The 24,683-nt window shown below is 39.7% G+C and overlaps 1 protein-coding gene across 2 annotated transcripts; it reads left to right on the top strand.

Annotated features, from left to right (window-relative positions):
• Nucleotides 1-11,957: 11,957 nt before the first annotated feature.
• On the top strand, nt 11,958-24,127 carry GPT (UDP-glcnac-adolichol phosphate glcnac-1-p-transferase). Of its 2 annotated transcripts, XM_008778760.6 has the most exons (11): nt 11,960-12,373; nt 12,934-13,021; nt 14,233-14,324; nt 14,449-14,567; nt 17,851-17,966; nt 18,085-18,212; nt 18,326-18,412; nt 22,578-22,638; nt 22,720-22,760; nt 22,837-22,957; nt 23,827-24,127. In XM_008778760.6, exons 1-11 carry the CDS (start codon nt 12,030-12,032, stop codon nt 23,884-23,886), a joined length of 1,257 nt encoding a protein of 418 aa, XP_008776982.1. In that variant the 5' UTR covers nt 11,960-12,029; the 3' UTR covers nt 23,887-24,127. The 2 variants fall into 2 exon arrangements, 1 of the variants encoding a protein (XP_008776982.1); XR_015967983.2 differs by lacking the exon at nt 22,578-22,638 and having other exon boundaries at nt 11,958-12,373.
• Nucleotides 24,128-24,683: the final 556 nt, after the last annotated feature.

The following is a 24,683-nucleotide window of genomic DNA, read 5'->3' as shown; positions in this document are numbered from 1 at the left end:
ATCTCTCCCTCTCACTCAATTGATCTCTCTTCCCCCCTCTTCCGCCATGATGGAGCTCAAAGCTCCATGGCACGTGTCGCCAAAGACCACCAGTGATGGTCACTTAGATGCTCCCCACAATCAATCCCGATAGCAACTCTCATGAGCTCTCTCTTTCTCACTCCCTCTCCCCCCTCTACCCATCCCTTTTTCGCTTTTTATTCTCCTCTTTGACCCTAGGTTCTCCCAAAGTTAGGGTTAGGGTTTTTCCTCCCTCTCTCCCCCTCTCTCCCCTCCCATCTAGGGCTGTTAACGGGCCGAGCTGCTCAGGCTCGGCTCGAGCCCGGCTCGGTAAAAGCCCGTTTAAATTCGAGCCCGAGCCCAAGCTCGAGCCCGAGCAGCTCACGAGCCCAAATGAGGGTTCAGTCCAATTCCATTTAATTTCTTAAAATCGGATTGAATTAGTTCAAGTTCGGACTCATTCCCTCCTCCTCTTTCTTTTTCTTTTCCTCTCCTCTCTTCTGGGTTTCTCCATAACCTTCCAGCCCCTCTTTCTTCTCCGTATCTCCACCTTTCTTTTCTTCTCTCTGCCGACTCCTCCACCGGCGACATAGGAGGGCAGGAGAAGCACAGCGGGTATGGGAATCTGTACAGCCAAGGGTACAGGGTGGAGACGGCGGCCCTGAGCACGGCGCTGTTCGACGACGGGCTGAGCTGTGGGGTGTGCTTCGAGATCAAGTGCACCGGGGAGCCCCTCCATCCTCATCACTGCCGCCAACTTCTGCCCCCCTCAACTACGCCCTCCCCTCCGACAATGGCAGCTGGTGCAACCCTCCTCGACCCCACTTCGACCTCGCCATGCCCATGTTCCTCAAGATCGCCCAGTACCATGCCGGCATCGTCCCCATCTCTTACCGTAGGTACATACATACCTATTACCGCCCCACCCCACCACGGCACCACCCCTTGCTTTCTTCTTCTTCTTCTTTTTTTTTTTCATCCTCCACCGTAGATCTTCTAATACTGCCTAGTTCCACCTTTTTTTTTTTTTTTACCTTTCTTTCTTTCCTTCCTTCTTTCTTCTCTTCTTCTTCTTTTCTTTCTTTCTTTCCTTCCTTCGTTCTTCTCTCAGAAGACGAACCGAGCTTGGAGTCGGAGATGAGGAGGGCTGAGGCTCGGTCTCGCGCTCGGGCTTGGGCAAATGAGCTTTACGAGCCCGAGCCCGAGCCGGGCTGTGCTTAGCGAGCTCGAGCCCGAGCCTAATACAGGGCTCGGTACCGAGCCCGAGCCCGAGCCCGAGCCTAGACTTTTGTGAAACGAGCCGAGCCGAGCTCGAGGAGGCTCGGGCTCGTTAACAGCCCTACTCCCATCCTCCTCTCTCGCCCCCCCCCCCCTCTCCTTAAAAGAAAATCTCTTAAAAGAATACTAGAAGAAGTGGGATAAATCTCGAAAGTAAGGCTTTAAATCTTTTTTTCTTTCATTGATATTTTAAAAAATATACATAGCCTCTATTAATAATGTGAAATTTGCCCTAACATAATTTGGGTCGAATTTCTATTCCTAATCTTAATAAGACTCTTTTTTTCTCAAATAGATATCTAGTAAAAAAAAAAAAGCTTTCGGTTTGACTAACTCATTTCGGAGCCTAAACGATATAATTTTGGCCTGATTCAACTCCCTCAAAGTTGTAGATCTCAAAAAAATACCCAATTTCAAAAAAAAATATCGTATGATCAAATTATAGCGTCATAAAGTTTGGCCTGTGACTCGGCTTTCTGATATTGCAGATCTCACTCCTGAACCCGGTCTAGCCCTGCTCGTAGTAGTCAAAATGGTCCACATTGAGTCTGGTGATCCTTCTAGATCATCGGATAGATATGTTAGGCATCGAGTAGCACACATTAACCTAGTGTGAAGTAGTGAAACATGGATCCAAGGAAACATCTCCATCAAATGTTTCTTGTAGTATGACCCTCAATACCCTCCCGCTACATCCTAGATGTACAAAAATTTGCATTGCCATCTGTTGTCGAATTTCTGTTTACCTAAAATACGCTAAACAGATCGTTGTTAGAACTGACAAACAAAGTTTAATTTAATTTTACTCTTACCTTTTCTACTCGAAGAATAGCGGTCGTAAGAGGTCGATCCATAGGGAGGCAATTGGAGTTGCATAAAAAATTAAAACGTTTGCTCGGATTCAAAATCGATTTTTGAATAATAGAAGAAAAAACATTATGTCGAGGATGTTGAATGATTCTCTAGTTTACCTGAGAATGTTTTTTATTTGAAAATAAACAAAGAAAAGAAAGAAAACTTTGCAATTGAACTTTGATGCAGAGTAGGGGTCGATTTCTAGAGACAGAATATAAATTAAAATCGCCAATCGAACAGCAAAGATTAATTACAGGATTATCTTAAAACTAAAAATTCTAGAATGCATACAAGAAATTGTAGAATATTAAATTAAAACTTAGGCATGGATTTCATAAAAGAAAAATTATTGCATAAAAAGTAGAAATTAAACTGAACCTAGAACATGAATTGCATGAAAGAAAATTGCTTGATTTCATAAAAAGAAAACTAATTACAAAAATAAAAAGGAAGATTGGAAGCCTAATGCTTCTTTTCTTCTGCAAAGAAAGCAAGAAATAACAAGAAACTCCCTCTTCTTTTCTTCTGCAAATAATAAGAAAATAAGAAAAGAAAACAGAGCATGGCTCCCAAAACAAATAAAATAGAATACTCTTTTCTCTTTTTTTTTTATTTCCTTCTTCTCGGAAAACAGAGGTTTCCCCTGTTTCTTTTGAACCGAGCTTTCTTCTTCCTCCAACCGAGCTGAGAACCCCAAAGCCCCTCCACCGAGCACACCACCCTCCCCAGCCGAGAGCTCCTCTTATAGATCGCCCATCCCCTTCGTGGCCAATGATAGATTGATTGCGTGGAGAGCATCGTCCGAGATGCTTCATCCAGAATGGCAGAATGGATCACGGGCTGCTGGGATTCCGGGGCGTGGTGCGGGAGAGCAGATCGCGGAAGGACGTGAATCCGTAGGAGAATGGCTGGGTCACGAGCTGATTGCGGATGCGGAAGATGAATGTGGATGGGATTTGCTGGGAATTTCGAATGGGAAGAGAGCTAGGATCACGCTTGCAGTCGGACGGAAGGAGCTGGATCACAGGCGGAAGCTTTGTGGACGCCGGATTGGAAGCGGGAGGAAGGCGTGGATCCGGGTGAAGAGCTTCAGAGGATCTTCATTATTTGGTGAAGTACGGATGCGGTGGAGGTTGGATCGCAGGAAGCTGGGATTGGATCCGGATGCGTCACTGGCGGAAGCAGAGGCGGAGGAGCTGCAGACGGACGCTGGATGCTGAGACGGAGAAGAAAATGGCTGGATCACGGCTTGCATCACGGTTGGGATGCTGGGATTTCGAATCCGGCTCGGACGCGATGCTGGGATTGATCGCGGAATCCGGACAACGATTGTGGGAGGCTGGATCACGGGATCACTTGGAGGCCGCCACGGGATCGACGGGAGGAAGCTGGAACTCGGAAGCCCTACATCCTAGCCGCTCACGATAGTCCCAAGCCATGATCGGAAGAAGGAGACGGCTGGCTGCTTCGTGGGTTTCCCTCTTTGGACCATGGGAGGATAGGCACACCGGATGTGAACTGCAGGATGCTGGGAGGAGCCAATCGGAATGGATTTGTTCGGGATGTTGATGATTGGCTGGGCAGATGGCCGAGAAGGAAATGATCGCGGGGCCTTGATGCGGGGCTGATCTGGAAGGTGATCCGATGGACGGCGCGGATGCTGGGACGTCGCAACGTGTTGAAGACGTGATGCTGATGATGAACCGTGGGATAGCTAGCACAATGTGGGAAATCACTCGGGAGCAAATGTGCTCGACCAGGTCATGGTAGGATTGGGCCTGCGCAATCTGTACCAAATACGCATTTAAACTTTAATTTGTAACAACCTGTACCAAACGAAAATATAATATTAAACCGGTGAATTTATCATTATCAGTTAGCAATAACACTAATTTAGGTGATATGTAGATCACACTTTTGTGCTCTCATCACCATCGTACATGAACATTTTAACAGACCTTAAGGAGAGTGCATCAATGAGATATGTCATTTCCAAATCATGTAATATTTCTCTCACTCTCTTTTACTTTTTTTAATCTTTTCTCGTTCTCTATCCATTGCATAATGGATATCACATAAGCATTTTCATTATACAAAGGAGGGGTTTGGAGACTAGTTGTTGACATCCATTCTTATTTCCTTCTAAAAAATGTACAAAAATAGCGAAACCCTCGTTGATGATGGGGCAAAAACATGATTTTTAAAAGGCATTAACCACTTTCTCAACACTCAGTTTGCTAGTTAACAGGCGAGTCCACCAACAAAGGCATCTTTGGCACCGCTTGGTGTTAAACCACCATTCATTAGGATCACCTAGACCTGTGAAGGTGTTATCTCTTGGTTGGTCCAAATGAACCAGTGAAACATGTGTAATGGCGATGAGATGGTGGAAAATGGAGATGTGTTGTAGGTCCTCGCCTTCTTTGGAGCAACAAGCAAGATTGATGGTTGTAGATTTCTCTTGCCACTTTTCTCTGGTGGTTTAGAGCATGCTCAGTCAGCCTAGGGGTCTTTGTGGGATGGCTGCAAGAGAGAGAGAGAGAGAGAGAGAGAGAGAGAGAGAGAGAGAGATGCTAGTCTATACGGAATAGGATTTTTTTTGGGTACAACGATGGCTCACATGCAATGGGTATGAATGCGACTAACAAAATCAGGAAAAAAGGAGGTCAAGCAATGGCTCAGGCACGGACCTATGGTTGGCTCAAAAAAGATGTGAGACCCTGAAACTAGGCCCGGTCCATTGACTGGCCTAGCCCAAGGATTTCAGCCTCATGTGCGGCGCACGTGAGGGCGTGTGATGAGGGGGGAGCCATCCCGAAGAAGCCGGCTTCCCTGTTTTTAGGGCTCCATCCTCCTCTCTTTGAGACCACCGGAAGAGGAGCCGCTAGACCTCCTTCCTTGGGCGATCTTCTTCCCCGTGCAGCCGCCCAAGAGGGAGAGGGAGGGAGAGAGAGAGAGAGTCGAGAAGCCACGGCACGGATCTTCCTCTTTCTCCATTGCCGCCGGAAAGAAGCCGCCGGATCTTCGCCGGGGCTAAGGTAAGGGTTTCTACCCCTTATTTCTTTGTTATACCATTTGAAAGAAAGAAAGAAAGAAAGAAGAAGAGAGGGAAGAAGGAGAAGGCCAACCGTCGCGGGCTCTTCTTCTTCTCTCGTCCGCATGCCTCCTCCGCGGGAAGAAGGAGAGGGCTGGCCGTCGCGGGCGCCACAGGCCTCGACTTGGCCTCTCCCGAGCTCGCCGACCTCCCTTCGCGGGAGAAGAAAGAAGAAGAAAGAAAGGGGGGGAAGGAGAAAAAGTCGGGAGAAGAGGAGGAGGAGAAAGAAAAAGAAAGAAGAAAGAAGGGGGGGGGGAGGAAGAAAGAAGTCGGGAGAAGCTTCTGGAGAAGAAGAGAAGAAAAGAAAAGAAAAAGAAAAGAGAAGGAAAGAAAAGAAAAGGAAAGAAAAAGAAAATAATAATAATAATAATAATAATAATAATAATAATAATAATAATAATAATAATAATAATAAAATAAAGGGAAGAGGGTGGTTTACGGGTATGAACCCGAATCCGAATCCGAACACGAACCCGGGGTGCTAGACACTTCTACAGGGTCGACTCTGAGAGAATGTTAAGATTTAATATATATATATATATAGTGATGAATTTTAAAAGAAAAGCATGATTTTTGGATATTAGGTTTTGCGAGGGATTTGTTAGATTAATCGGATTTGTTGTGGATCGCATTCGAAGTAAGTAATGAACTGCCTTCTCTAGACTCTTCATTTATATAATATTATTTTTGCATTGAATAAATTGTTAATGAATTTATATGTGATTTATCAATTTTACGAGATAATGATTTGAATGAAAAATAGATAGGTGAAATTGGAATAATATTTTTTGGATATATTTACTGTTCTTGCATCGTATATGCATATTTAGATTGGATTATGATATATCTATTATGTTACAAAAGAATTTTGATGTGCATCAGATTTGGAACTCTCAGCCTGACTATGTTTTGGACCCTATCAATTGAAGGTTATGCATTGGCAATTCTGGCCCTACCACAAGGTATAAGTGCGATATTCTGGCCCACTTCGCAAGATATAAGTGCAGTATTCTGGCTCACTCCGCAGGGTATAAGTGCGGTTCTGTTTCTGGCCAGCCACAGGGTATAAGTGTAGTCGTAGTTAAAGGCTGTTAAGATGAATGTGATTTATTTCGAATCAGATTTACGATTATGCATATGGATATTTGAAAGATATGGATTTCAATGAATTTGTGTTTGAAAATGAATTGATTATGTTATTATGTTAATTCATCGAAATTTGTAATTTATATTTTATGTTATTATATGAATTGACTAGTTAAGGTGTTTATTTACTTACTTGGCTGTTTAGCTCATTATACAATTTCTTATTGTTTTACAGATTCCGAGAACTAACCTATCGGGATTTTAAAATGGGAGAGTGACTAGAGGGATTGTGACACAAGTTATCTTAGATTAGGATTTACTTACATTGATGTTTTATTTTTATTGTTCCGCTGCGTATTTAGAACTGTGAGACTTTATAATTTGTGTGAGTCAATGGAATAAGATTGCATTTATTTCAACTGAATTATTTTAGTTACATTTTTGAGATTTGGTTAAAATGCCTTGCATGCTCGTGGGAAGAGTTTTCTACGGGTGTGCGGCGGTTGGCGCGGACCCCCGGCTCGCGATCTCGGGTCAGAGGCGTGACAGAAAGTCTGTAGAGTGGTGAGCTGTAAAGGAGGCAATCCAATCAGCAGCACCATTTGGCAGAGAGGAAGAAGGAGAGGCTGCCTTTAAATAATGAAAAATATAAATGAAAGCCATATTATGCAAGGATTAACTAGAACAGACGCCTGAAATTAAAATAACAAAATAATGAAAAGGAGAAACTGTGATGGAGAGAGGGAGACGGGAAGAGAGCTAAGCTATGGAGAAGATGAAAGAGTCCCTATAGCCTCTCACCTTGCCAACGCTTACGGGAAAAAGACAGAGCCCCATCAGGGATCCTCTACTCTTCTCAGAACCACCAGAGCCCATGCTAGGGCCTCTCCATAGCTCTTGCACTCTGGAGGAATCTTGCCATTCAAACAACTAGAGAACGTCAGAAACTATTCTGATAGCAAGCATTTAAACCATTTACACCAATATTCTAGCATTGAATCTGTTTGATCCGTGCAGTATATATTCAAAAAGTCAGGTATAACTTGCATTCCGGAGCTCAGAATTGAGTGTTGTAAAATGAAGTATATTCCCTTTTTTAATAAGTAAAATACTTTAGAAAAAATTTGATAGTAGGACCATGTGTCGAGAAATGGTATATGTTGAATTCCTTACTGGATGCTTTCCAACACAAATATAATATTGACCATATTTTAACGAATAAAATATTTTCTAAAACTTTTGGAATTAGGACCATGTGTCAATTTTTTGAGTACTAAAAGCAGGACATCTATAACTACTTGATCCGTGGAGGTTACAAAGGAAATGGGATATCCTTGACAACCAAAGATTACACCTTGAATAGTTTGAGTGAGACCAATTGTGGCATGAAATTGCCAGTGCCAAGGATGTCGTCCAAGGTGGACATGTTTATGTAGTTGATAGAATGAATACTGACAAATGTGTTTGGTGTCTTGCAAAAATCATGTTTTGCCCCATCATTAACTACCGGCTAGTGTTTTTCTATGACATTTTTTCTAATATATTTTGCTAGAAAGAAAGAATGAACGTCAACAATTGGTCTCCAAACATTTCCCATTGTAAATAAGGATAAGCGTTTATGCTACATTAATGGAAGATAGGACGTACATGGTGGAGTGAGAATATATATAATGAATTTCAAGAGAATATCCTATGAGCACCGTATAAAAGCTAACCGAAGGCACCCTGCTAGAGACTGAATATGCAAAAATGACCGAAAGTGCACTAATATAAAGTAGGTTGGATGGAGATATATTAAGTGTTTTAGTTTATTAAGCATGACTATTGACTTGACTGGTGGTATAAGGTCAGGATGCGGAGTAGTAGAAGGATAGCTAGTGTCAGTTACCAGAATAGCTAGGAGTGGAAGGTAAACATGGGTAGCAATTGTTAGAGTGAGCAGTTATTATCTTTTAGTATAAATTAGTGAATTTGTATGTTGAATGGACTTTTCGACATCCAACTTATCAATGAATTTTGTTTTATCTTAGCTTACATTACTAGAAGAATTATACCTTATGAGTAGTATTAACTAGATTTTTACTACTGTTTGGGCTGGAAATAGGCTCGAGTTGACCTGAGCCCCATTAGGTCGGGCCGACTTTGAGCATACTATGGGCTAAGCTTGAAAGAGTTTAGACCAAGTTTGGGTTTAAATATAGAGTTCATTTGTTTTTGAGGCAGGCCTCGAGTGTGCCATTGGTCCGGCCCGAGCTTGAAACCCGATTGCGAGCTCAAACATGGCCTGAAATGGAGCCCAAATTTACGTCCGTATCAATTTATTTTTGTATGTTGTTATTTAGAGAGAATAATGAAAAAGTAAAGGATAAATTACAATGGGTTTAGCTGGGAGTACTCTATCATGTATCATTTACTAGTGTTATAGGAGAGAGCTCAATTTTTAGTTAGTTCATTTACTTATGAAGCAATATTATGAAATATTAAACTTCAATCAGATTCTGGCCAAAACTATTTTTGGCCCAAATGGGTAATTCGAGCTGGCCCAATTGGGTTGGGATTGGGCTCGGGCTTGGGCTTGGGCATGGGTCGGGCTCGAGCTTGAGCTTAGATGGGATTCATATATCTAATCAAAGAAATTCGGATCCGATTTAGATTTGGATCGGATCTTCATGGTTCGGATCCTCGAGGGCGTGTGGGTGGCCTTGGTTTGGAGGACTGACAATGGATTGGATAAGCCATTACCGATACCCATTTTGTACTTGCATTGAAGCGGGGCGCAGTGTGTAAAGTCTTAGGATGGGATGGGATGGATGAAGTTAGACAGAGCCAGTTAGACATATTGGGTTAGATAAAGCTTAAAAATTCTTTTTTTTTCATACAAATCTCTCTCTCTCTCTCTCTCTCTCTCTCTCTCTCTCTCTCTCTCTTTTCTTTTTTTCTTTTTTTTTTTTTTTGGGACAAGAGTTTTGTGAAGGGTTATATATATATCTAGATCGGATTCTACTATTACCTATATCTACTTTGGATTCGCTGCAGGTTGGATAAAACCCATCTCATTAAGATCGGATCATGTCAAGTACTTAATAGGATGGAGTAAATTGTCATCTTTAGTTTTACCAATTTGGTCGATATTGGTGTCATAATGTTGGAAGAAAAGAAACTATAAACACTATATTGCTAGAGAGCCGTTACAAAAACCAATTATTAGTTAACGCCCGTTTTACCAAACAATCACACTTCATTCTCATACAACCACAAGCAATTCATGTCTGATAATATGTACATTATGACTTGAATCCATGTTCTCCATTCACGAGCCATAGCTGAAAAATAGGAATTATAGATTATTGCACTAGAGGGGATGTACAGAATTTGCTAAAGTTTTTTTGCTAGAGTTAATATGAGAATTTTCACATCTTGGTGGGATGTGGGCCTCTTACCTGCAACCGGGACCCAACGAGTTTGGATATATTTGGCACCAAAGAATGATTGATATTCTTTTAGAGCATCAACCGTTGGATCGCTTCTTCACGCCTCTCACAGCACTTCAAACTCTCAAAACTTGGTGCTCTTGCAAAAATGCGTTCACGAAACTAATCTCCCAAGTATAGGAGAGTCGTACGAGTAATAAATTCTCGGAAGTCCGAGGTCGATTCCCCAGAGAACGGTCTATGAATTATTAGCGTAATTTTTAAATGTAATTTTCAGTTGATTTTCAGAAATTAAAAGCAAAGAATAATAGATCAATAAATAAAGTTCAATGATATAGAGAAGGCTAGGGATCCGGAATCCTCCTTGACAATATTACTCTCAATAAATAAACTCGGCGATTCTTGATTAAGGATTAATATGATAAAGTAGTTCTAATCATGGAGTATATAATCTGAGAACATGAATTCAACATCCAAGTATTTATCGTGCCGGTTACGTCTACGACAAATCAAGCATCAAAACAATCCATGCATCAATATATATAAACCATACAAGATCTATCTCATAGATGAGTATGCAAGAATCAAAAACATACCAATGGATATTAAACAATTAGAATACAAGTTTAGAGTATACTTGATGAAAGCAACATGCCAAGGGCTCATCCATCACCCTTTGCCAAAAGAAATCAGCCCTCCATTAAAACATTAAACTCTCCCTCCCTTTTTCTTTTCTTTTCAGAAGAACAGGGCATCCCTTGTTTCTTCCTTCTTCTTTTTTTTCTTTCCTAATGGCTCAGCAGGTTACTCTCTTCTTCCTCCCAATGAGCCTCCTCCCCTGTTTTCTTTTCTTCAATGGCCCCGTTGCTTTTCCCAGCCGAGAGAGCTATATAGTTGGCATTCAATCCCTCCCTTTGCACTCGACGGAAGGGCTGCATCTCGGGCGGATCAGGATGCTGGGAGCTTGATGCGGGAGCTGGGATCACGGGCGAATGAGGCGTCTGATGCGGGTCCGGTAGCACGAAATCATGGTTTCAGGCGGATGCTGGGGCTGCGCGTGGGGATGGCTCGCAGAAGAAGAGGATGCACAAAATCATCACGGATAGCTGGGAGTGATCGCGGGCGGATCAGGAGGTTGGACTTGCGTGGGATCGACGCTGGGATGAGTCGTCGATCTGCAAGACGCCCGGAAGGGAGCTGATCGCGGACTGCTGGGTGGTCGCCGAGATGCTCATGAATGGCTGGAACGGAGGAAGAAGCGGCCGCCGATTTCGGTTTGCTGAATGGCTGCAGGCGGGATCAGCGGGATGGGCGTGGGAGAAGAGCGGGATGCTGGGGGCTTCACGGGTGGCTCGCAGGAGAATAGGCTGCACACGGACGCTGTGAAGGAGGCGGTGATTGCACGGACGGCTGGGAGGAGCGTGAGATGGGCGGAAGAGGAGCAGGTCACGGATCCGGAATGCTGAAATCTCGGACACGGGGCTGATCGCAGAAGGCTTGCTTCGCGGATGCTGTGGAGGAAGCTGGGAGATCCGTGGGTGTTGGGATGATGGCGAATCCAGAAGGAAAGAAATCACCACGTTGTGAATGTGGACGGCTGGGATGATGAAGGAAGTTGGGAGATCCAATTGCAGATCTTCTTGGCTTGATGAATCTAAGCCCTTGGATGTTTCATTTCGTATTGCCTCCAGGTGGCTGCCATGTGTCCCTCGGGTGCAAGTGTGCTTGACCAGGTTCAATTCTGTTCTAGTGTAATCAGACTTGAAGTCGACCAAATGCACATTTAAACTTTGATTTACGATAATCTGTGCCAAATAAAATATAAAATTAATGCAGTCCTTTTATCATTATTTATTAGTAATAATATTAATTTAAGCAACGTGTAGAACGTACTTTTGTGCTCTCATCACTCTCACTATACAAATCTCAAAGCGGCTTTTTCAAGATCAAACGTTGGATTTGGGCGAAGGAAGATGAATCCTTCTTTCGAGCGAAAGATACACCCCCTATCCGGGCCCACTAATGGGTCGGCGCCAAACCCTTATTCTACAGTGGACTTTTTGACACATCATACGTCCAATCAGTATCAAACACGTCATCACACACATCCAGATACGCTAAACCACGCGAGCTTGTCGAATCCCCACCTGCAACGTCAGCAGACTCCCCGCACACCCCCCCCCCCCCCCCCCCCCCCCCCCCCTTCTTCCTATTTCCACCCAAACTTGTTCCCGCGGAACCCTTTAACTCGCTCACGTGTAGTTCCCTGACGCCTCTCCGCCGCCATGGCGACGCGCCGGAAATCCTCTTCGACCGCCGGAAAACCCGAGGAGATTCTCTCCGAAGACCGGAAGGCCTCGCCTGATGACCCTCCGTTGGCGTCTCCGAAGCTAGGGCTCATCCTCTCCGCCTCCGCCCTCTTCTTCGCCCCTTTCTTCTACCTCCTCTTCTATCACTACCAGATCGAGCCCGAGTTGCGGCGATCCATCGCCATCAGTGCTGCCATGAGCTTCGGTGGCTTCGTCGTGGCCGTCAGGATGATCCCGGTAGCCGCCCGCTACGTATTGAGAAGGAATATGTTCGGCTACGACATCAACAAGAAGGGCACTCCTCAAGGGGCCATCAAAGTGTCAGTTTTCTGATAAAATCTGCCATTTACGTTTCATATTTTAGTTTATGGTACGGCATAACTTGATGCGTCTACTTTTATTGGGTAAATTGATTGCTTTTGAGTTTCTATCTTTATTAAATTTCAACTTGAGTAGAGATATCGGAATTATTTAATACTGTTGGTGCAATTTGGTTAGCCTTTCTTTGATTTGAAAGTACAATTTGGACATTGCATTGGAGCCATGCAAGAGTTTAGTAGGTTAATTGAGTTGATCGATATCTTTTTTATAACCTTGGTGAACTAACATGTATATATTTTCTATAATTCGAGTGTTTTTATAATTAATTTTCCTTTATAATCCCCACATTTAAGTCTCTCATGCAGATCATATGTAGACTAAGGTAAAATGAATATTGACATGGAACGAGTTTACTGGAAGAATGCTACATGAGCTCATTACTAATTGTGCAATGGGCATTGTTGAACACATACTTTAATGAAAATTAACCTTGCTCTTTGTCTTTCAGTATCCAATTCGGTGGAGTTGATCTTAATATTTCTTTCTTTGAATTTTTCAGGCCCGAGTCATTGGGAATTGTGATTGGTATTGTCTACTTGGTTATTGCTATTCTGTTTCAGCATTTCAACTTCACATCAGACTCCAGTGTATGTTATCTATTCTTTGTTGTGTGGGCAATATGTTGGTGCATCATATATGTCTATTTTTTCTAGTAAAATTTAAATCAGCCAAGTGTAATAGTTTGTATACTGTTTAATTCCTATTTTATGAATGAAACCTTAGGTGCCGATTTTGAAATGTGACTGCATGATTTTTTGGCAAAGGGTTGTGCGTGCTCACTTTGTGTTAAAATATAGAAGCCTATCTAATTTGAGTAATACATGAGTTCTTGTTAGAAAGTGGGCTTATGCTTTACTCTTTGTACTGGATTTTGATTGCTGTTTAGAGCCAAAAAAAAAGAGAAGCAAATTGTAGGCAGCTTGTGACTCCTTTTAGTGACAAAATAGTCCTTTAAAATAGCCTCCTTGGATGTTGGAAACTTGGCTTTGTCGACAAGATTATAAACATTGAGTCCCTTGTAAAATTTGAAACATCACACTACTTCGATTATGGTATATTTTCTGCAGACACTACTTAAGCTGTTCAACTGTGACATTGTTGATTCGACAGAATGCCACATTTTTTGGCATGAGATGGAATGCAATTTTATAGCCTTTACATTTATGTCTTTCATATTGAATAAGAATCAGTATAGTGGAAGGTACATCCTTGACAATGTGATGACAATTTGTAATTTCACTTATTACTTGTAAGCCATTTATCTTAACAATTGAATAACATGTCAATGAAAACTTGTATCCATTCTGGTTTCAATGCACTGTTTTGCTTAACAATTTCAATCATTTAAAGTTATATGAGCTTAGCTTGATTTGAAACTAGCATATCTCCTGTTTGGTAATATGCATGATCTTGGGAATCTCAGAGAAAAGTAAGAGTTGGTGCCAACTGGGACTCCTAGTCACTAACCCTTATTATCCACCTAAAGTAGGATGATATGGAAACTTAAAAAGTAGGAAAAGAGCAACAGATTTTCTTCTTTTTCATTTTTGTCAGGAAAAATGAGATAAATACTCTCCATCCAATATTTTTCTCACTTGTTCGCTTAGTATATATAGATTTTTCATGTTTAAATATGGAAACATGTGTATTGAATTTTAAAGGGCCCCGGCTCTGACTTTCTCTAAAATAATGAAACCATTTAGTTTTTATTAATTCTTTTCACTGAAAATATCTACATGTTCTGATCCATACTGGATTTTGAGTTGGACTTTGGCTAAGTATTGCACACTTAATGCAGTGGCTTGTCGAATACAATGCAGCACTAGCATCTATCTGCTTCATGATTCTTCTTGGATTTGTTGATGATGTTCTCGATATTCCATGGAGAATGTAAGTCCTTGATATCTTTCGTAGCTACACAAGTTTCCTTCATCTACTTGTGTAGTTCAGCTTTTTTATTTGAAAAGTTGTTTTGTGATTGCAAGACTGATTTAGATTTCACTACGGAGAACAGAAAATTGGTTTTGCCCTCATTTGCAGCACTTCCCCTTTTGATGGCATATGCTGGACATACTACTATAATCATACCAAAGCCTCTTGTTCAGTATGTTGGAGTAGCAGTTCTGGATTTAGGTGAGCTCATAATCTGCTAAGCTTATGTTTTTTCCTTTTTTTAATTTATAATCCATCAGTTGCAGTTGCCACTTTGTGAATGATAAAGAATACAATAAAGAATACAAACTTTTGTTTTTTAAAAGATTTCTATTTTATTATGTGAATTTTCTGGTAGGGCGCAGATATCTCATGATATTTTTCCTCTGCATTCTATAGATTTTTCATGTTGATAGAATTTCTTTGACGTTTTTTTTTTATATGAGAATAGAATCTGTCATGAAGTGTGATTAATCTAAATTCCGCTTAATCATAATGCCCTCCAAGTTGGGTATAAAATTGGAAAAATGTTAGTACCTAAAATCAAGATATGACACTCATCAAGGAAACTTGATCTAGGAAACCTAAGTGTCATATTACAATTTCTTTGCAATGAACAAGCTTAAATAAGTTTTTCCTTTCTGATTACATTCATGTACAATTTGGTTCCTCTGTTATTGTAATCGTTAGATGTCAAGCAATAAATATGGCGCCCAAAGATGTGATATCCATAATGTTGTTTATCATAGATGTTCGGGTGCATAGATGCTATTTCCATGATCGTACGTATTCTATGTATGGTCATTATCATGATACGATTATGAAGTTTCATTTAGTCTGAAACATGCTTTGCCAAGGTTTTTGGACAATGATATTTGCATGTTGAATCCTGCTTCTTTGAAGTTGTAGTCTTGATAATCTATCAGTGCCTTGAATGATGATGTGGCTTGAATAAATGTTGAGTTATCTTTTCAAGAGTCAAGTCTAGGCTTCAGAATCTCTACTTACAGTTTGGGTTTAAAAGATGATGTTCTACTTACAACATAGGCTCAAAAAAAATCTTTGAAGATTCCAGAGTAATGCTTAAGGATAGGTTGCTTGTCTTGGCATTGATGTCTGGAATTTAAAGTGTTAGGATTGAGGTTATACTTAAAACTTCTAAAGAAATTATTATGAGACAAAAATTTACCAGGAACTTTAGGAATATTAAATAGGGATTGAAAGAATCTCTTATAAGTGGACAACATTGGCAAACAGAATGAAAGTAATTACAAAAAGGTTAGCCTTACCCCCGCTTGCGGAGATGCTGTATCCATGATTCAAACCCATGATTTCTATGTCACTATGGAGCAATCTTCAAACCCATGATTGCTAACCACATCACATTCACAATAAAGGTTGAGTCTGGTAGCATAGTTGTGTTCAGAGTAACATCATGAAGGATTACAATATAGCACAACAACAGGATAGAACATGGATGGAAGGTAAGAAGAATTAAGCTTTGAACAGTGATTTCCTTTTCAGGTTAGAATTGGTCAGTTCGAAATGCTTTGATTATGTTGCAGTCAAGATTAACTTTGAGGGTTCTTTGGCATTGACAATAAGCAGTTCAACAACTATGATCTAGTTCACATCGCTAAACATGCTGCTCCTGAAGCTATCAAGCAACTAAGTGGATCCCAATAGAAAAATAATGCCAGTGATGGCACCAGATAAAAATTTAGAATAGCTTCATTTTGCATAACACTTCTTAATTAATTATTGAATTATTATGTTCCCAGCCTAAAATGCACCCCACCTGTCATACATGACCTATATTTTCTGAAGGATCCACTTGAGATTCAAGAAATGGCTCTCTAAGATTGATTCTGATGCTTGACATGTCTTCGATTGTTAATGTGCATGAACCTGAAATCTGAGCCATATGGGGAGCTGAGAGACCTTCTGAAAATCATGTTGATGAATGCAGGGAAATATCCAGCAGGAAATCCACACTGTTCCATCTGTGGAATAGAGAGGTTAAGACAAGGAAGGCCTATGTTTATTGGTGAAGGCTAAGGAAATAAGGAAAGAGAATGTTGACTAATGACTATAAGAGTGTAGATTTGAAATCCAGATATATGTGACATAGAGGAAAGGAGGGAGATGTTTGGGGTGTTAATGTAACAACATAGGACCTCACCCAAAATGGTTAGCTGAAAGGTATTATTTGGGTTCGTTGATCCTGAATAAGTACCCAAAATTTTTTTGGCGAATAAGTGATGTGAAACTAAACACACTTCCACACAGGTCCTCACATACTTTTTCCGTTCAAGTCCTGATGTCCTCGTCAGGCTAAGGGTTCAAATTTATTCAAATCTAATCACAAGCACGACAGGCCCGTGGTCAACCTCCATCAACCCGACTGTAATAGCCCCTAGTCCACATAGGCTATGGGCCGAGTTCACTTTATACCATTTGTCATAACCTGGACCTCACCCAAAAAACCTAGTCAGAAGATATTATTTGGATTTCTTGATGCTATATAAGTAAGCAATATCTACTCGGTGAATAACCGATGTGGAACTAAACACACGCCCGCACGGTTCCTCACAGTTAAGTAGGTGGAATTTGAATTCTCTAGGGAGAGTTGATATTGATAAAGATATTGGCAATGTCCTTGTTGTGTTCTTTGGTGAAGTTACTAGGTGGACATCTCTAATGCGTGTTAGCAAATGGTTTATTGATATACACTAGAACTGATTTGCTTCAGCTTTCGACCCTGTTGACTTTCTGTTGCTAAATCAGAATCAAGAAAAGATAAAATGTTGTACAAAGGATATTGGAAAGATATAGGTAGGCAAGTGTTCATTTTGGGAGAACAAGGAGGAAGTGAATAATGAATGCAAGGAGATAGCAGATTAGTGGGCATCAGGAAAAATGTGACTCGTACATAAAAGATTAGGTGTTAGTTCCCTTGAGGAAGGACAAGCATATGAGTGACAAAGTGCAAATGATTTACGAGCGATCCTCTGGAAAAACAAGAAAAAATGCATTGAGGCACAGTGGTGTGTCTCCTAAAAGATTTGTCATGTGGAAATTACACTTGGATGCTGTTTGCTCACGAAATTAAAGAAATTTTTTTTATCCTCTTGTTGAAGTTTATCTGTTGTTTTATAACTAAATTTGGCATTTTGACCAAATTAAATATATGCAACACTGTGAGTATTTTCACGGCTTGGCATTTGGATATTCATGACTTGTTACGAAAGCTATTTCAAGATGTGTTTTTTGGATCTGAAAAGTATGGATGACAATATTTTAACATGATATAATAATTTTAAAACCAGGGGTTTAAGGCGTGTTTTACTCTTTTTTTTATCCGCACCAATCCTGTGTTTGATTATTAGAATTTTATTTTAATCATATACAACATCCTTATTTTTTTGGGTAGAGATACAACATCCTTTAGTCTGATGGTTTTGTTATTGTTCTGAAAGGACAGGTTGGATATACAAGCTATATATGGGCATGCTAGCAGTCTTCTGTACAAACTCTATAAATATACATGCAGGGCTAAATGGACTTGAAGCTGGGCAGACAGTCGTTATATCAGCTGCAGTAAGAACAAGGCTGAATGCAACATTAAACTCTGTCAATTGTTCGATTCTAGCTATGCTACTTTTGTCATGCTTGGATATCTGATATGTCAAAGAATAAGCCATAGCTTCAATTGCAGATTTTAATACACAATATAATGCAAATTGGTGCATCAGCGGACCCTGAATATAAACAGGCCCATGCATTCTCTATTTACCTTGTTCTGCCTCTGCTGACTACTTCATTAGCTTTACTTTCTTATAACTGGTAATGACAACAAGGGAATATTCATTGTACACTTATTATTCATATTTGCATAACCTGTTTCTAAAGGTTTATCTCAGTAAAGCTGAATGTTACTGGTTCATTTTTTATATCAGGTACCCTTCATCGGTTTTTGTTGGTGATACCTACACTTACTTTGCTGGAATGGCTATGGCTGTAGTAGGAATACTTGGCCATTTTAGGTAAATTGCCTTCCATTATATTTAAGTTTGTTATCTATCTAACTTGCTATGCACCATTAATTATTAGTCAGTAAATGCTCTGTGCCGACACTATAATTTGCAGTGACCAATATATGGTAAATTTACAAGCCGTTATATGACTATATAACGATTTGTAAAGGTTTTTCAAAATTAAAAAAATGGTAAATTCAAAAATTGTCTGGCATAAATTTGATTTCTATTTATGTGAATGCCCCTCCAGTTTGTTAGCGCATATAACTCAAGCTATCCTTTAAAGCAAGGTATGCCGTCTCGGTACCGGGCCCTATGCCAGTGCCACCCTATTTCTATATCGGTGCATTTGGTACGACGCCGGTTTGGTGTATCGAGTGTCGGTATGGCTCTCATACCACATACTGGTACCGAACTAGTACGGTATCATACATCTTGTACCATCCGGTTTAGTACGGTATGGCATACCTTGCTTTAAAGCCTTGAAAAGTTGGCTTCATGATCATGGACTTCCACTCATGGCATTAATACAACTTTTATAATAAATGCAAAACACTTTACTATTCATTCCAATCTAGTTTTTCAAAATAGACAGAAGAAAGAGATCATCGAAGGAGGAGTGTACTCATAAAACCACAGAATTTTAAAAATTTATAGAAGTATAAAACCTAAATCTAAAATAAAAGAAATTTAAAAAATATAGGAAATTGTGGAAGGCAGTATAGATTTCTGTTTATATCTGAAGAAATGCCATTTAGCATGTTATCAAGAAATGCTTGTGTCCTACAATTTGTTTATTAGGAGTTAGCATGTTTTCTTAATTGTTTTAAAGTCAGTGATCCAACTTAAGATCACCCATATTCTATTATTCTATTATTCTATTGTAAACTCTGGTAGCTTGACTGTACCTTCCATCCGTCCTTCACTTGTATGAAAAACTCTATCTTGTTTGTTTATCCTATCTACAGATATACCTTTTATTCCATAATTAGTATACCCCACCTGGTTAAGATCTCGTTCTTTTGGAGTGTAGTTATCAATCTGCATGTTGATAATAAACCTTTTACTAGAGTGGATCATATGTTTTCCATCTTTTTTCTCATACTACACATGCCATCTGTCCTTTTATCATGTCAATTGCACTTGCCAAATCCCAGTTTTAGTTTAAGTTAAGTTTCCATTGTACCATGTATTTTTATCAACAGGTTGCGTTTTGATCTGAACGTGATCTGATCTGGGGAAGAATTTAATCCACTTTCCATATAATGACTAAACAATAATTGAATCAGGTTGAAGTTTGGGTCATTCCATCTTGATAAATGACCCTACTTGGAAATGTATGATATACAATATATATAGTACATCATAATTAATATATATTAAATAGTATATAATGTAGAATGTATAGTATATAGTATATAATATGTAAAATATAATATACAATATATAATATATAATATATTATCTATTATATACGATACACAATATACTATATAATATATAATATAAGATATATAGTCTATAATGTTATATTTAGTTTTAGAAAGAGGATCAACCACATCCATTTAAATTGTTAACTTGCTTTTTTCTCCTGTGCTCCTTCTGTTTCGTTACTTCCCAATCATTACATTCTTTCCTTGTCTTCCATAACTTTAGGTGATTCTTATAAAACAAGACAACCAAGAGAAAAATTTTGAGAGCCACGGCTGTAACCTTCACTTCTTTCCTTTGATTTTCCACCTGTTGCTTTCCCATCTAGTTTCTCTTCTTACCTTCCACAGTCCACCCCTCCTCCCTGCTCTCCCTTGCTACGGATAACCTATATCACATGGAATCATAATTCCCCAAATGCCCACCATATGCTCCTTCATGGGCGAACCCTCCTCGTAGATTCCACTCCTTCCCTACTGCTCGTCTCAAGCACCATCATATCCATAGGTTTCTTCGTATTCGCATTTTCTTTTTTTCTTTTTGGTCTTTGATTCATCTTGGTTGTGATTTTTATTCAATTATTTACTAAATTCATGCCACAATTACTACCACAACAATCATTAATGTCCTTCTGTTTTGGGAGATGGCAACCCATGCTTGTGCTATCTCCTCCCCTACGGCAAATCCACCTTGTGAACAATAGTGTTTAGGAGAATAAATCACAGCAGCATTCCTCATATACGAGTGCATCCTAGGACAAACTAATATAGGATCACTGTGGAATGATAGTGTTTAGGAGATAAAACTGTGGTCAACATATAAAGCTACCACGTGGCAATTTAAAACAGAAGCACCTTGGGATTGGTGTTTGGTAAAAATAAAGAAGAGCGCTCATCTTTACATTGTGGACTAGGGATAACTTGCTGGTTACATTAATTCTCAAAATGAAAATGGCATCTATTTCTTTCCTTGTTGTAATGGGAGAGCAAAATACATGCATCTATTTCTTTCCTTGTTTCTGTGCGTTTCTGTGCCAGTGTATCTCTGAAAGAGAGAGAGAGGAGGGCATGTATACAGATAGAGAGAGAAGTGGAGGGAGGAAATGACTGTTGATAGAGAGAAGGGGGCTTGTGTAACTTGCATTGGAACTAGAAAGGTCCTTGAGGCTATTTTTGGAGTGACGTCTTGGTTTCATGAATAAACAGAAAAGGGTCAGTTTTCCTGTCATGCTTAGGTGTCAATATTCTAGGGGAGGGTGTGGTTACATTGGAGGGGAAAGCTAGGCTTGGTTGCCTCACATCCCTCTGCCTTCTATATATTGGAGGTTGTGATTGGCAATGATGATTTTCTGATAGAAATTCTGCTTCTCCTCCTCCCTAGCCAGGTTGAAGGCTCGATCCTATCTGCGCAAAATTAATGATGTAATGTCTAACTTGATAATTCAGTCCATGTGTGAAGAATCAATTGTTTTCAGGATTCCTAGTGCATCAAGTGGTCATGATATAGAAAATTTTAGAGGAGGGATGCTACAATTTTTTGATTTGATATATGGTTTAGAGGCATCAAAATCAGTTGAATTTTGTTGCTTATGTTTTAAGATTTCTATATCTTGTTTGATAATTTTTATTTTGTGATATTTATGATTTACAATATATTTCGTGATGCTATCTTTTGTTGGTATTGTACATTTTTTGTCTCGCAGTATATGGGAAAGAAGACTTAAAGCAAATTACTATTCATTTATTAATGTTTTAAAATATCATTATCAATAGTGTAAATGCTCAACTTTGGGGCCTATCAGAAATTTTACACCGATAGAATTGATGATTTAATCCTATTGGTAAGACTCTACCTTAATTCTCTCTTTACACATGCACACACACACACACACACACACACACACACACACACACACACACGTATGTATGTATATATATATGCATATATGTGTGTGTGTGTGTGTGTGCATAAATCTTATGTCTGTATTTATAGTGTATATATGTGTTTTTGTTCGTCTGCAATTGAATCCTCATATCTGGGTGATATTTCTGTCATCTATGAGGTGTGGGATTCCAGAAAACACCACTAATACATGGAAAAAAAACCTTTTTCCTTTTTTTTGAAAAAGGGCAGTCTAGTGCATGGGCTACCATCATTGTGGGGTTTGGGGAGAGTCAGATATATGCGGCCTTACTTCCGTGTACAGAGAGGTTGTTTTCGTGTTTCCAGTCGATGACCTCTAGGTTATATTGGAGCAACTTTTACCATTACGCCAGGGCTCACCCTGTATTGTTTTGATACTTGTGGGATTGGTGAGTTATAGGATTCCCTATCTGGTCCGGAAGGGCATGGATTCCGTTTCTTCTTTGGAGAATATTATTATTGCCTTTCTAGTTAAGGTTTATGTGTAACAACATGCAAGCTCTGAATTCAAAATTAAAGAATTTTCCTGTTTAGAATAGGAACTACTAAAAGTTGATGGGAAGAGTCTTCCATAGTTCTACGGAAGTGATTGACGAGCTATGTTTATATGGCTGACAGAATTCATGTGTGTTTGTACAAGCACAGATGCATGTGCCTACCAATATGCTTTAGTATTTCTGGGATGTCAATTCCACATGTATGCATATGCGTGCAGCTTTTTCCTTTTTATGTTTGTTACATGGATGATTGTGCTATATATTCATATCCCAGCGATGTTTATTTTGGTATATACTAACCAGCATTATCTCTGTACTTGCAGTGAGACGCTCTTGCTTTTCTTCTTGCCTCAAGTTCTGAATTTCCTGTACTCATGTCCTCAAGTCTGTATAAATCTAAATATAAATTTATCTATTACTACTGCTCAGGCTTCTCATTCTTTCTTTACTCTCATTACCCTGCAGCTTTTTAAGATCATTCCTTGTCCAAGGCATCGCCTGCCAAGGTAGTTTTTGTTTAAATTTAATCCTCAAGCATTTTATATTGTGCTTTCTCCATGACAAAAAACCTTGGTTCTTCAGGTTTGATCCTCAGACAGGACTTTTGACTGGGACGAAGGATGGGACCCTTGTAAACCTATTCCTAAGATTGTTTGGCCGGTGCTCAGAGAAGTCGCTTTGCATTAGACTTCTTATTTTTCAGGTAACTCTATACGACAGTTTGCTTTCATACTTAGGTGCAACTGTAATTGTACTTACTACTCCCATGTTCATATGGCTGTATGCTGGACTAATGATCTGCAAGCACCATTCAGCAACCAAGGTCACTTTTTGGATGGATGATAACTTTAAAATTGCATAAATCGATTTATTATAACATATAGATGGTGAAATAGATGGCTAACACTCCCTGTGGGTATTCCCGATCCATTTAGATCTCACTCACCTTGTTAGTATTTTCAGTCCTCCCATATCCCAGCAATTCCCATAAAAAAACCATTATTTGTGTTATAGAACCTTCTGCTCGTAGTGAGATAAACATCCTGTAAACTACAGATGGCCTTTTGACTGAAAATAGATGAAATATTTTGGCTTCTGAGATGGCTTGCCATAGTTCTATTATTGCACTGTGCCATCACATAGCCTAGCAATCTCAGTCAAAAACCACCACTTGGTGTTACAAGACCCTCTTACTATGGCAAGACAAACATGTCGCTGTTTACTGGGAATTCTGTTTTCCACTTTGTTAATACTTATCTCCATCACACCCCTATGATAACTCACCATTTATTGAAATTCCATGTCAGCGGTTATTGGATCTCAGTGCCATGCATGATATATTCCCTCTGCTCATTTATCTTTTAGTTGCACTAGGCTGTGATATTCGAGCCTTAAGGACATCTCTATCTTCATTCATTCATTTATGCTGTTCTGATTTGTTGCCCTCATGTATCATACTGGAGCTGCAAAGAACCTCCTTTATTGCATTCTTTCCTTTTCTTTTTTTTCTTTTGGTTTTCCCCTATCTGCTGTTTGTAGTGATGTTGACGTTATCTAAATGGCCCCACGCAGGCTTTGTCATGCCTTCTATGTTTCGGGTTGAGGCATTTCCTTGCTGGATGGTACAAATGAGACCACTGTAAGCTACATCCTTCCTTGCTGATTTCATTGATATCCAGGAATTTTAGCAGAGCGGTATCGGAATTTTTGTAATCTGGCTTGTAATATTAGAAACAGAATGGCACATTCGTTGTCAATTTTTCCTCGGCCCATGAGATGCGTGGTTCTCTAATTGGTCTGTGATGATTTATACAAATTATCATGCAGCTTGCCAGACATGGTTGAGATCATTAAAAGCATTTCACTTTATTCATGGGAAAGCTCAATTTCCTAAAAGTTATGGTAATTTTTTAAAAAAATATTTTTATTCTTTTAGATAGAATAGAGTAAGGTTTTTCTCTTTTTTTTTTTTTTAAGGTATGACAGGTATTTTATGCTTTTTTTTTTTTAGAAAAGTAAACTATTTTAGATTGTGCCATTTTTTTCATGGTCGACCGAATTTGTAAAATTTAATTTTTTTAGGTATTATATATTTAGCCATTAGTTTTTTAGAAAAATATTTTAATGAGAATTATTTCTATGAACCGAGCTGAGCACGTGGAGGTGGCGCATCCGCCGTGATGCGATACCAGAAGATTACGCGTGCTAGTTGTCTTCGAAGAATCTTCAAACCACCAATATCCAAGCAGGCCCTTACGAGCTTTTACCCTTTGGTGAGGCACACCTCAGAGAACTTGAGACCATAATAGACTTTTACGGTGATACGTTGATTGGTGAGTATCCCCGTCTCTCGTTATTTTCTCTGGTTTATTTTCTTATTGCTCCAATCTTTTTTTTCTCGTTTTTTCCCCTTAACCAGGCGGCGGGGG

This window comes from Phoenix dactylifera, chromosome 8, assembly GCF_051530095.1.
Source record: "Phoenix dactylifera cultivar Ajwa chromosome 8, Ajwa_hap1_PhDact_Kaust_v1.1, whole genome shotgun sequence".
Taxonomy (NCBI): Eukaryota; Viridiplantae; Streptophyta; class Magnoliopsida; order Arecales; family Arecaceae; genus Phoenix; species Phoenix dactylifera.
Note: the sequence above shows the minus strand (reverse complement) of the source record. Positions and strands in the feature narration are given on the sequence as shown.

Excerpts from the sequence above, each read along its gene's own strand:
- GPT (XM_008778760.6), top strand. The coding sequence starts at position 12,030 with ATGGCGACGCGCCGGAAATCCTCTTCGACCGCCGGAAAACCCGAGGAG. Across the intron at positions 14,325-14,448 it reads CTCGATATTCCATGGAGAAT|AAAATTGGTTTTGCCCTCAT; the intron begins GTAAGTCCTTGA and ends TACGGAGAACAG. Across the intron at positions 18,213-18,325 it reads GCTTTACTTTCTTATAACTG|GTACCCTTCATCGGTTTTTG; the intron begins GTAATGACAACA and ends TTTTTATATCAG.